Source organism: Eretmochelys imbricata, chromosome 1, assembly GCF_965152235.1.
Source record: "Eretmochelys imbricata isolate rEreImb1 chromosome 1, rEreImb1.hap1, whole genome shotgun sequence".
NCBI lineage: Eukaryota > Metazoa > Chordata > Testudines > Cheloniidae > Eretmochelys > Eretmochelys imbricata.
The window spans coordinates 328543583-328556113 of NC_135572.1; the positions used below are offsets into that span (position 1 = coordinate 328543583).

At 36.5% G+C, this 12531-nt stretch overlaps 1 protein-coding gene across 3 annotated transcripts in view; it reads right to left on the reverse strand.

The window, feature by feature from the left end:
* Window positions 1-532: 532 nt before the first annotated feature.
* Window positions 533-12531, reverse strand: part of TBC1D22A (TBC1 domain family member 22A) — a 467234-nt gene continuing 455235 nt past the window's right edge. For all 3 annotated transcript variants that reach the window (XM_077834882.1, XM_077834908.1, XM_077834891.1), the window contains one exon: window positions 533-2950. In XM_077834882.1, coding sequence (XP_077691008.1) covers window positions 2822-2950 — 129 coding nt within the window. In that variant the 3' untranslated portion in view covers window positions 533-2821. The remainder of the gene's footprint in view (window positions 2951-12531) is intronic.

Sequence of the window (12531 nt, forward strand, 5' to 3'; positions counted from 1 at the left end):
TATTAAATTACAGATTGGACTCACTAATGATGTGTCAAGATGCCTCCCATATGTTTAAAATCTTTGACCCATAAGAAAATACAAATTACAAACCAATTTTAATATTCTGATTCTTGATTTTGAAAAATAGGTCTATGGATGTAAAAATGACAGAGAAAGTTATTTCCTCTCTCTAGGTAACAGTGTGGCTGGAACGACACTTTGCCTGAGATGCTTATTTATGAAAACATAAGGACAATTACTTTTATAAAGTGAAATGTTTTTTCTGTTAAGTTTTATGGTATTATAAATTGGGAGAGATTTTACATAAAAATAGGTTGGCCTCCTGTGTACTAAAATATCCTCTCTATATAATCAGTACATTAGGAAACTCCCCAACACCCACATTAAGCAACGTGCGTAAGTACAATCTTTCAATTCTGACCTGGGCACAGCAGCAAATGTGGCCCCTTTTGGGGGCATGACAGCATTTCCTTTAAAGAAAGTGATATTTACCACTTGAATTTGGAAGACATACCAATCGACATCAGTGTATCTTGTGAAGGAAACTTTAAAAATACATACCAAGCTTTATAAATGTTACATAGTAGCATCTAACACAGCAAACAACTTTGGGTTGACTTTTCATGTTCTGTATAACTACCTAAATAACGTCTTGATAAAAAAAGTTAACTATACAAATCCCACAAAACATTATATGCTTACTGCTGTGTGCTTTCTCTCTTTTGAATTAGTTACAATTATTTGAATCTCTATTAATGGATTATTTTTATTTATGTTTTATAGATATAAACTACCACAAATGGTCACATAAAAGTTTCAGGCTTTGTGTATTCTGTTACCGGTAGATATTCGGTTAGGCACAATATGACATTCTTTGTCAACTTAAGGTTAATTCTAGACACACTGTGACTAGACCATTAAAGATAAACACCAGCGTTGAGACTACACTAATATTTAAGACGGACACATAGACTATGTACTTTAAGCACAAATACAGTAATCCAAGAAGCCTGATCCTGCTTCGACTGAGTCCCTTTGACTTCAATGGAACAGAATCATGCCCTAGATACTAAACATCAGTTTATGAATTAAGTTGGTTCCTTCCTCTCCATCAGCAACTTCATGCCATTTTAAAAGACAAATCCCATATAATAGCACAAGCTGATTCCTTGATTCTGATGTATCTTGATTCTGCTATTAAATTAGTCAAAACACTGTCAAGAACCATGGCCCACAAAACAGGTAATTTAGCTAATGTCAAACCGTCCCCACCGTCCCCCAAAAGAAAAAGAAACAAGCCAACTTAGGGATAATATTTTGTAAGACATTGCAAATAATTCATTATTATTATATCTTACGACAAAGTCCTCCTGAAGATCTTTATTCCCCTAACTACAAAGTGCATTGCTACGTCTACACTTGTGCCATTAACACTGTGTAACTCACTCTGGAAATGTGTTAAAAGTAAAACAACTGTGAGTTCCTAATATATTGTGCCCCTTGCAGTTCTCAACTTCAGGCAGAACTCCTATTTTATAAGTTTCCCTGAAAATAAACACTCCATTTACAGTATAGTAAATTAAGGGTCTGTAAAAATTCATTCAGAACCCTGTGATTATATGAAGGAACATTAACTGTAGAAAGTTTGGGGGGGATTTTTTATTCTTCTAATGTTGCAAAGGGGGATTTGGGCTGCTTGGTGATAGGAGCAATCTTTGCTCTTCCCCTGCATCACAATGAGAGAACAAACCATCAAGCAAGCCAGTCAACAAATAGGTGAAGTACACAAGTATTAATATTTTTTCCTTTTCTAACATGTTAGAAATGGATCATAAGGCAATATCAGATATTTAAAACATTTTTGCATTGTAAATTAAGCCATTGAATATAAAATCCTTACAAGTGAACTTTCATGCGGACAAACATTCAAGTCTTTTAAAACTTAATAATTATGAATTTGTTTACCATGACAGAAAAAACATATTTCTTAATTTATTCAGTGTGTTTTAGAAATATTCCAAAATATAAGGCTTATGGGAGAATTTCATCCAATACTGACATGTATCCTTAAGCGTCACTTAAATCCTTAACATGTGGTTACAGTGGTGCACAGGGCCTCAGAGAGCTTTCAGGACAACCTTAATGACTTCTAGAAAATGTGCAAATTGTGCCACCTATTCAGATTCCATATGTTGTGTTATTACTGTAGAATTTTCCTATTTTGGTTCTCTGTATCAACACAAAATAAGATTTAAATGTTCTCTCCGGTTCAAAATAAAAAAAAACAATAAAAACACTTGTGAGCCCTACTGTTCCAAATTCACCTTCATACCCATGATTTGTCCTTGTTTTCTGCCAAAGGGAATCATTCCTATCACAGACAAATATAAGCAGGAAAAGGTATCAGAGACTAGTATTGCTTAGATAGGAATAATTATACAAGCTCACAATCATTCCCATAACAGATTTTAAGGCTCATGGACACATGACAATCACTAGGCAGAGATGAACGTAAAATGCATTCCATATTCATACATAATTCCAGAAATTATCAAAGTAAGAAAAATGAAATACTATGAAACTTAATTGAACTTATGTTGCTTTTATATGTTGAGCAAGAAAGTTCACTTTTATGTTAATATAATATTCAATATCCTGGTCAGTCCATCTCTTTGGTATTCCAGTCTCATTTTGTAAATGCTCACAGAATTCTTTATTTAAATGCAATGATTAGTAATTATGTGAAAGTGCTAACCAGAATAAAGAAAGCCATAATATTCCAGAACAAGCTGGTCTTAAAATTCCTGGTTCTTTATACTCATTTCTTGTAATGATTGGGGGCATCTGCGAATGCAAACTTCAGTCTGTAGGCTTCTGCTAGGAGAACACTCATATCTTCATTTCCCCAGTGCATTGTGGGCAAATTCTGTAAAAAAATCAGCAACTCCTGGGGAGAAACAAAGAAAAAGAAATAGGAAGATGAATGGTGTTAAAATAGAATTGTAATATAGTGAGCTTGTTATTATTTATTTGTATTTGTGTAGTGCCCTGAAAGCCCAACCAACAGTGAGACCCCATTGTGTTAAGTGCTATCCCTACACATTGTAAGAGATCGTTTCTACCCTGAAAAGTTTACAATCTATTATTATTATTTGTACCGTGGTAATGTCTAGGCCTCCATTCGTGCATTAAACATGCTAGGCAAACACGTAACAACAAACACCTAGCAAATCTAAATAAACAAAGCAGCCAAAGAGTGAGGGGAAAGGAATACTTATCCACATTTTACAGATGGGGGACTGAAGCACTGGGATCTAATGCCCAAGGTCAGACTGAAAGTCACTGGCAGAAATAGAAACTAAACTCCAATCTCCAGAGTCCCAATCTGTTACCTTTATGGGACTATCCTTCCTCCCATCTAGTTTTATCAAATTACAGTAAAATTTGCTTAATATAAATAGCAATTTAATTTATTTCCCCAGTTATTTTAATCACAGTTTCTGGTTCCACAGTTGCAAATTGCAACTGAATACAGCATCATGTAAGTACTGAGAATTCTTTCCAATTTCCACTCACCTCTTGTCTGGAATTTTAAGAGAGCTAAGATGGAAAACAAGTATTGTACATTCCATGGGTCTTTTGATTTGAATCAAGGATCTAGTTACAGTTACTAACAATTCTTACCCAGGTCACTTCAACCATCATTATGCTAGCTCTGATCATTCTGGCATATCAATCCTATACTCATTTCTTAGAAGGTTATAAAATAAATACTTATTTTATTTCATGTTACCATAACTTCTCTATTTTCAAGGTGAAACGCAGTGCACTACCATTACTGTAACTTACTGACTATGCTGCACATTCAGGTTCAGAAGCTAATTTTGTAACCCAGGTTCACTAAATGGATGGTGCATAGAACTGTCTAGTACTGAGCCACCTGAAATGCTGGAGATTAAAATTCCATCCAGCTGGCCTTTACATAAAGTAACGCACGCATAGAAAAATTAAATCTGATAAAATCTGGCTTTTTGCATTTTTTTTAACTGCTCTCTTATTTATACACTGACAAAAACAATGCAATTCTGAAGTATCTGTAAGACTACTTAATACCCACAACTCGGGGGATTTTTTGGAAGATCACATTAGTTCAGTTTACTTCATCATTCATTATAAATTTTTTAACAGATTAAAATAGGTTTCACTTCCAACAATACTTTGAAATAATAACTAAAACATATACAAATATTTTTCTAAAATATGGATTCCTACCACTATGGGAATTATGTATTACTGTGGCCACATGGTATCAGAAGGCATTTCAAATGTGCTGTTGGCCAACTGAACAGCTGTGGTTGGAGTATGTGAAATCCATCATGGATAAGATTAAATCCCAATGGTTTACAAGGATTGGCAGTTGACTCCACTTTTTGGGGGATAAGGGATCACTGGGGGAACCGGTTTTCTTCCTGCTCTATCACCCAGTGACCAGAAAGAGCATGGTTTCCCACACATCGATTTTGGTCAGCCAAAATACATCCTTGTTAACCTTCGCATGACCTTTCAGTATAAGACATTGTACAATTGTCCTTGCTTACATGGCCAGAGCCATGGCTAATCAGAATGTCTGGGCTGGAAAGGAATTCCCCCCAATAATAAAGACTGATCAACTATTAAGGGGCCTTTCACCTTCCCTGGTACATTATGAAGAAGTCTCTGACAGGCAGTAGGTCACCTCTCCAATTGTAATAATTAATAATTTATCTGTACCTTTCTCTTCCCTTTAAAAAATATAATTATGTGTTTATGTATTTGCTACAAACTTTCAAATTCATCTCCTGTCAGTAGTTAGGACATTCCTGTACCACTTGAGAGACAATGAATCAGGGCTGTGTAGTTAAGGGAACTGTTGTCTGTAGGACCCTGGCTTCATTTGTTGCACTCGTTGGAAGGTGGGTAGCAAATGAGGCGGAGGATTGCAGAAAGAAACAAGATGGTCTCATCCTTAAGAAAGCTGAATACTAGCCTGGAGAACTAGATTCTATCCCTCCCTGTGTCAAACAGTTCACACGTGATGCTCATTAAGTTACTTAAACAAGCTTTTCATAGGTAGTCACTAATAGTCTCTCTCTCATTTTCTGGGCACCTAATTTAAGACCCTATGGTCTGATTTGCAGAAGTGTTGAGCACTCACAGGAACAACTGAAGTCAATGGAAGCTGTGCTTTGAATAGAAAAGAGTGCTATATGATACCTTTTCAGAGTGGTAGCCGTGTTAGTCTGTATCAGCAAAAAGAACAAGAAGTCCTCGTGGCACCTTCGAGACTAACAAATTTATGAGGGCATAAGCTTTCGTGGGCTAAAACCCACTTCATGTTTTAGCCCACAAAAGCGCATGCCCAAATAAATTTGTTAGTCTCTAAGGTGCCACAAGTACTCTTTCTTTTTATATACTATGTACTCTGAAAAATCAGATCTTAGGTGTCTCAAATAGGGTACCCAAAATCAATGGATTATTTTTACCTTAATCCCTCTATGCCTCCGCTCCTTGTCTGTAAAATGGGGATAATACCCACTTATCTCACATGGGTGCTGGGTAATAAATTAACTAACATTTGTGAAGTATTCAGCTTCCATAGCAATAACTGCCATTGAAAGCATGAGAAAATTAGAAATTCTGCCTTCAGAGCACTGTTTGAATAGTGTGCAGTACATAAGGCATTGAACAACAAGGAGAAAACAAAATATTGAATAGCTGTTCATTCAGTGAGCACTGTCCATTCTGTGCCCTGTGGAAAACATAATATAGAATCATATAATTAAAGGCTATCATGATACATACTCACAAGGGCACAGAAAACCTTAATTCTGGCATTTCCTAAATTCCGAGTGCATGACTTTGCAACCTTAATGATGCTCATTTAACACAAGGGCTTTTTTTTGCATAATTTCCTAGGTTTTTAAAAAAGGAACCTGAAAAGACATTCCTTCACATGGCAACATATTGATATCCATATGGGTCATTACCAGAGTTCAAATCTTAAGATTCATCACATAACCTTCTGTCTCTTGAGTGAATTGAGTAACTGATAGTAGTAGTAGGTTGTAATCTTCTTTGTGGGCCAGAACTAGAGGGGGATGGGACACTTTGCCAGTAGGTTTCATTGCTATTTGGTAATAGAGGAATGGTGAGATTCAGGGAACTTGGGTTCCATTCCAGGCTCTGGAGGGGAGCATGCTTTAGTCCAGCTGTGGCCAATTTTTTTACCTTATGCCCCCACCGCTTACCCTGTCTGCCCCCTCCCAAGTCAGGGCTGGGAGCAGGGCCACGGTTCCACGGTGTGGAGACGGGAAAGATGTGGACAGGGGTAAGGGGGCTGAGGCTCAGGCCACAGCTGGAAGCGGGAGCAGAGCTGGGTGGCGCTCCCTCCCTGCCCCCTATGGGGGCTGGCCCAGGCCCCAGCTGCAACCCCCCAAAAGTTCCTCTATGCCCTCGGGCCCCACAGTTTGGGGACCTCTGCTTAAGTGGATGTAAACTCTTCCACATGTTCCTGCTAAGCATGACCATTTCTGCACCATCCCCTCCAACTTGTCTCTGTCCTGTCTCTTCCCTACCCTTGGCTCTTTGTTCCAGTCCTAGTCTTCTCACCCAGCCAGACCCAGTCTCCATTCCTTACACTTCTCACCCCAGTCTCCATGCCCAGCTAGTCCCAGTTTCCAATTCACTCCCCCAAACTTCTAATCCCAGTATATTCTCCCTGATCCCACCACAGGTCTAACTCTTGTCCCCTCTGCATTTCAATCAGGCAGCTTCCTCCCTCCTCCAGGCTGCATGGGCCCATGGGTGGCAGGTGTGTGTATGTCATCGAGAGTCCAAGAGAGACAGGCTCCCTGATCTCAGTTCAGGTGCCTGGACCTGGATCTAACATGGCTTCATCTGCTTCCCGGTAGCTTAAGGTATCGCTTGCTTTAAGGAATCTTGTTTTGTCTGATAGAAAAAGGAAGTTGTAAAACAAGCAGTATTATAAATCTGACAAGCATAACTATAGCTGATAATTAGCAGTACAACAGAAAAAGCATCAGAATATCTTTTAAAAGGTGCTCTCGCAAGTGCAGTCATGTAAGTGTTAAGACAGTTGCCAAAGTACTACCAAAATTTTTGTCATTGAATTTCTTTCTGCTTGTTTGACAGCTGTGTTGCTAACTGTAATTAACAGATTAGCACTATAGAGTAGGAATCTCTTTTAAACAGAGAAAACTACAGAGTTCACAAAAAAATTGAGATGGTTAATCTGAACAAATTTATTTTGAACAATACACTAGTCACAGTCACAAAATTAAATTATGGTCATATGCAGTTCTGAGAAATTAGCCGTTTTAACCTTGTCATCAACAATCTCTACATTTGCTGGACCACATCCTCCTATGGTATAAACTGGCATAATTAATGTATGCCATCTAAGGATATGGCCTTCTGTTTTTACTTTTTTAATGAAGATCATACAGAAAGTTTTTAGAAATGTTCACTCAGTTGTCAAGTGATGTGTCATTACATGAGATCAAACTTTATATTTAACCAATTTCCTATCTTATTCAAAATATATTATTGTCAGAGTCTATTCTACCCTATTTGGTGTTGTATGAAACTATTATTCATAACTTACCCACAAACCTAAGACTTCTCTACATAGGGTTCACACCACTAAATTGTGGACTCAGCCTGTTGATTTTGCAAAAGTTTAGAGAGATGATTCTTTGAAACACTCTCAAATTTAGTGGACTGACCTTATACAAACAGTAAAGCGGATCTCTGGGACTACCAATAGCCTCCCAGAACAGAAAAAGTACAGCTCAGATGCCTGTACTGGGGTCTGACACATAACTGACAAAATCTGAAAATATTATTTCAAGGGGGAGCTCATGTCCAAAAAAGCTTGGAGCCAACTAGCTCCAAAACCATTGTAGGATTGTGCTTCCTTTTGTGAACTTTAACACTTGTGTAGTGCTTTATAAAACATAAACTAACTAAATGTCACAACAAACACTTAACTACTTCAGAGGGGTCTGCTATCCTATTCAACAGATAAAGAAACTAATGCAAATATGTTAAATTACTTGACTAAGACCACACTGGAAGTCAGTTTCAGAGCCAAAATTAGCAGGAGGAATCTTTTTCTCAGTCATATACTTAGTTCACTATGCCAGGCTGCTTCTGAGCTGCCACCCTTCTAGCCAAGAGGGCTAGATTTGCTGCCATGAAAGGAGTCACCTACGCTGATATGGGCAAGTCTCCCTAAAAATTGAGTGAACTGTTTCGTAGGTCCCAAGGAGCAACCCACTATACCTGGAGTGGGCACTGTGAATAAATATGAATCCTGTAGGAAAAGCCATCTTGACAAACTTTCTTCCTTAATGATCAGTTCCATTTGCAATGCTATCAGCACAAGGACAAGAAAGGTAATTTTTTAAAAATGAAAGTGGAGATTAGCGTTAACATTTAGAAGTTCCTAAAATCAGCAGCAGGAGAAGTCCTGTATATGTCAGCAGCCCTAAATGTGGGCTTTTGTTGTTGTTGTTAATATATTACTTAGTTTCATTTAATATTCATAAAAGACTGTGTTTTTAAAAGGACATATTAATACAGATAAATAGCTTTCATTTTTATGAAAGTTACAAACATGCTGAAAAAATAATTTTAGAATATAATGCTTTTCAAACAGATTTAAAAATTAGAGCCTCTTTAAATATGCATTCATATTCTTCAAGTGATAAAAATTGTTACAAATTTCAGACAGAAAACACTTATTGCAAATACAAAGCATCAAGGTGTAATACTCTCCCTTAAATAGATGTGACAATTATACTGTATTTTGAAAATCATAAAATGGTGACAAACTAACTTTCTTTTTTTTAGCCCTTGAAATCATCTTGATGAATATTTTTATAAATCCTTACTGACTGCACAATGATTAAAAGGAATAAAACTACTACCACTAAATAAATAATATTCCATAATATTTATTATATGCTTTATTTATCTTTTTCAAAGCACTGTAGATATTAGCTTACTGCAGATATATTAACTTACTGGTTGTCTCATCACACCTGTCAGATAAATTGACAAACCACATTGTGGTTTTTTTACATATGTGGAAACAACCAAAGACAGTGACTTGTCTTCCAAGGCCACAGAATGTGTCTGTTGGAAAGCTGGATTCAGAACCCAGGAGTTCCTGGAGAACACAATCCACCAGACCACATGAAAAATGCCATATGCAAAATTACATCATGAAAGTTCATCTTTCATTTGAACACAGTACTAAATTTAACACAGTGCTTAAATAAGATAGAGGGCTCCTCTTAAAAAACAACAACTCTGCTTAAATGCTTCTATGATTACTTCCAAACTCAATTCATGATTTTCATCAGTGCTGAATACGTAAATCCATGGCAAAGTCACTTGTTGAGGGACCAATCCTGTTCTCATTGAAATAAATGGGAATTTTGCCATTAACACAGATAGGAAAAGGATCAGGCCTTGTAACTGCTCAAGAAAGTAAGATTGGTCCTGATCGGGGGATATGCATTATAAATCCAAGTAAGGTAATTAGCAATCACCAAGACACATCACTTCAGTAATTTACTTAAGATGAGGTTGATCTTACTCAGACATATTGCTTAACAGAGCTTCAAAACAGATCTGGGTAAAAATAAACCTTACAACTTGTTAAAAATAAAAAGCATAACCTGAAAAATACCTCCTCAAGAAAATGACATTTTCTTTTAATGCCAAACATGCCAGGGGAGTGTTCACTGTAGCCTGAATGTGAACTAGCCTAAGAGAAGTATGTTTTTATGCCTTTCAGTCAGAGGAGATACATAGCATCTGCTAACCAATATTTAACAAAGTACCTGACAAGGCTATTTAAAAGCTACTCATTTTAGCAGTTTATAATTAAAACAGAGCAAAGATGAGGAATTAGTAGTGACTGAGATAAACTTTGATTATTGTTCTGATTTTTCTCACAGATAAAGATAAAGCAAGAACCATTAAGGTCTACGTGCAAGTAAGGCAGCCAGACTAATTAGTGTAATTCACTTTTCCCATCCACATTTAGAGTTTTAATTTGTGCTGCTCTCCTTGTTTATTTTATTTACATTATTTGTTTTAATGAAAAACTCTTTGGTGATAAACTGTTGAAGAATATATTTTAGAATGAGGACGCTATGAGTTTGAAAACCAGTTTGTGAAACATGCTTCCACCAGTCATTTTTCTGGTCCATTTAATTTTTTCTGTAAAGGCATCTGGCAGGGGAATCTGTCAATTAGCCCATAATTCTATTTAAATTATTCACCGAAGACAAAGGCTCAAAACTGTATCCAACATTCTAACTTTAGAAATTGTAGAGAATCACTACAAATCAAGTAACTTGAAGGTGTTTGTATTTACAAAAATGGCTGCACGTTTTGACAGACTATACAGATGAAATTAAGTATCAGGGGTTAGCCGTTTTAGTCTGTACCCACAAAAACAACAAGGAGCCTGGTGGCACCTTATAGACTAACAGATGAAATTAGTTTTTATTTCTTATGATACTTGTCAAGGTTCCTTCACAACTCTGAACTCTAGGGTAAAGATGTGGGGACCTGCATGAAAGACCCCCTAAGCTTATTCTTACCAGCTTAGGTTAAAAACTTCCCCAAGGCATAGATTTCTTTCTTGCCTTGGGAACCAGCTTAGGTTAAAAACCTGGTACGCTGCCACCACCAAGCGATTTAAACAAAGAACAGGGAAAGAGACCACTTTGGAGACGTCTTCCCGGCAAATATCCCCCCAAGCCCGACACCCCCTTTCCTGGGGAAGGCTTGATAATAATATCCTCAGCAATTGGTACAGGTGAACACAGACCCAAACCCTTGGATCTTAAGAACAATGAAAAATCAATCAGGTTCTTAAAAGAAGAATTTTATTTAAAGAAAAAGTAAAAGAATCACCTCTGTAAAATCAGGATGGTAAATACTTTACAGGGTAATCAGATTCAAAACATAGAGAATCCCTCTCGGCAAAACCTTAAGTTACAAAAAGACACAGAAACAGGAATACACATTCCCTCCAGCACAGAGAATTTCACAAGCCAAAAAAACAAAAGAAAATCTAACACATTTTCTAGCTAGATTACTTTCTAACTTTGGAAGTTGGAAGGCTTGCATCCTTCATCTGTTCCCGGCAAAGGTATCGCACAAACAGACCGACAAAAGCCTTTTCCCCCCACTACAGATTTGAAAGAACCTTGTCCCCTCATTGGCCATTTTGGGTCAGGTGCCAGCGAGGTTATCTTAGTTTCTTAACCCTTTATAGGTGAAAGGATATTGCCTCTGGCCAGGAGGGATTTTATAGCACTGTGATACAAAAAAGTGGTTACCCTTCCCTTTATATTTATGACAATACTGAATTTGCATGGTTCAATTTTACAATAAGAAATGTCTCTACTTGTGTGTGTGTGTGTGTGTGTGTGTGTGTGTGTGTGTGTGTGTGTGTGAGTGTGTGAGAGAGAGAGAGAGAATGTAAAAAAGGGAAGATACAATATCATCTGACATTAAATTATAACCAAAGAGATTTGATACTGTCTGCTGTTCGAGTGTATGCATCTGCAGGATGAATAATAATCTGTTCATGGTAGCAAGACTCTGGTGAAATGACTTGAGGTGAGTAAACTTTCTCAAATAGGTTAGAAATTGAAGAAGTGTAAAAACTTGACCCTACAACTTCAATGTCCTGGTTAATATTTACAGAATAAAGAGAAGCTATATGCCTTTTATATTAGTAGAACTTTAACTGTACAAATCCTTTTAATTTAAGCCTTTTCATAAGTAGGAAAATAAGGTAGGTTTTCTCTTTATTACTCTTCTTATTTATTTGCTTATCTTCATTCTTCTTTCTTTCTTTGTTTAGTCTCCTGTTGTTTTGCTTACTTTATTTCCTCCATAAATCTTTCAGGAGGTGTTGGAAAATGATACAATAGGTATGGACATAGGTTTTAATATGCTATGAACCCTCTTGCTATTTTATAATACTAGAATGTATAATATATTATATAATTATATAATACTGCTATGGTGACAGGTTTATCAGCATTTCTACTAGAAATTAGGGCTGTCAAGCAATTAAAAAAATAAGGGTGATTAATCGCGCGATTAAAAATTTAATCGGGATTAATCACACTGTTAAACAATAGAATACCATTTATTTAAATATTTTGGGATGTTTTCTACATTTTCAAATATATTGATTTCAATTACAACACAGAATACAAAGTGTATAGTGCTCACTTTATATTTATTTTTTATTAAAAATATTTGCACTGTAAAAATGATAAAAGAAACAGTATTTTTCAATTCACCTCATACAAGTACTGTAGTGCAATCTCTTTATAATGAAAGTTGAACTTACAAATGTAGAATTATGTGCAAAAAATAACTGCATTCAAAAATAAAACAATGTAAGACTTTAGAGCCTACAAGTCCTAC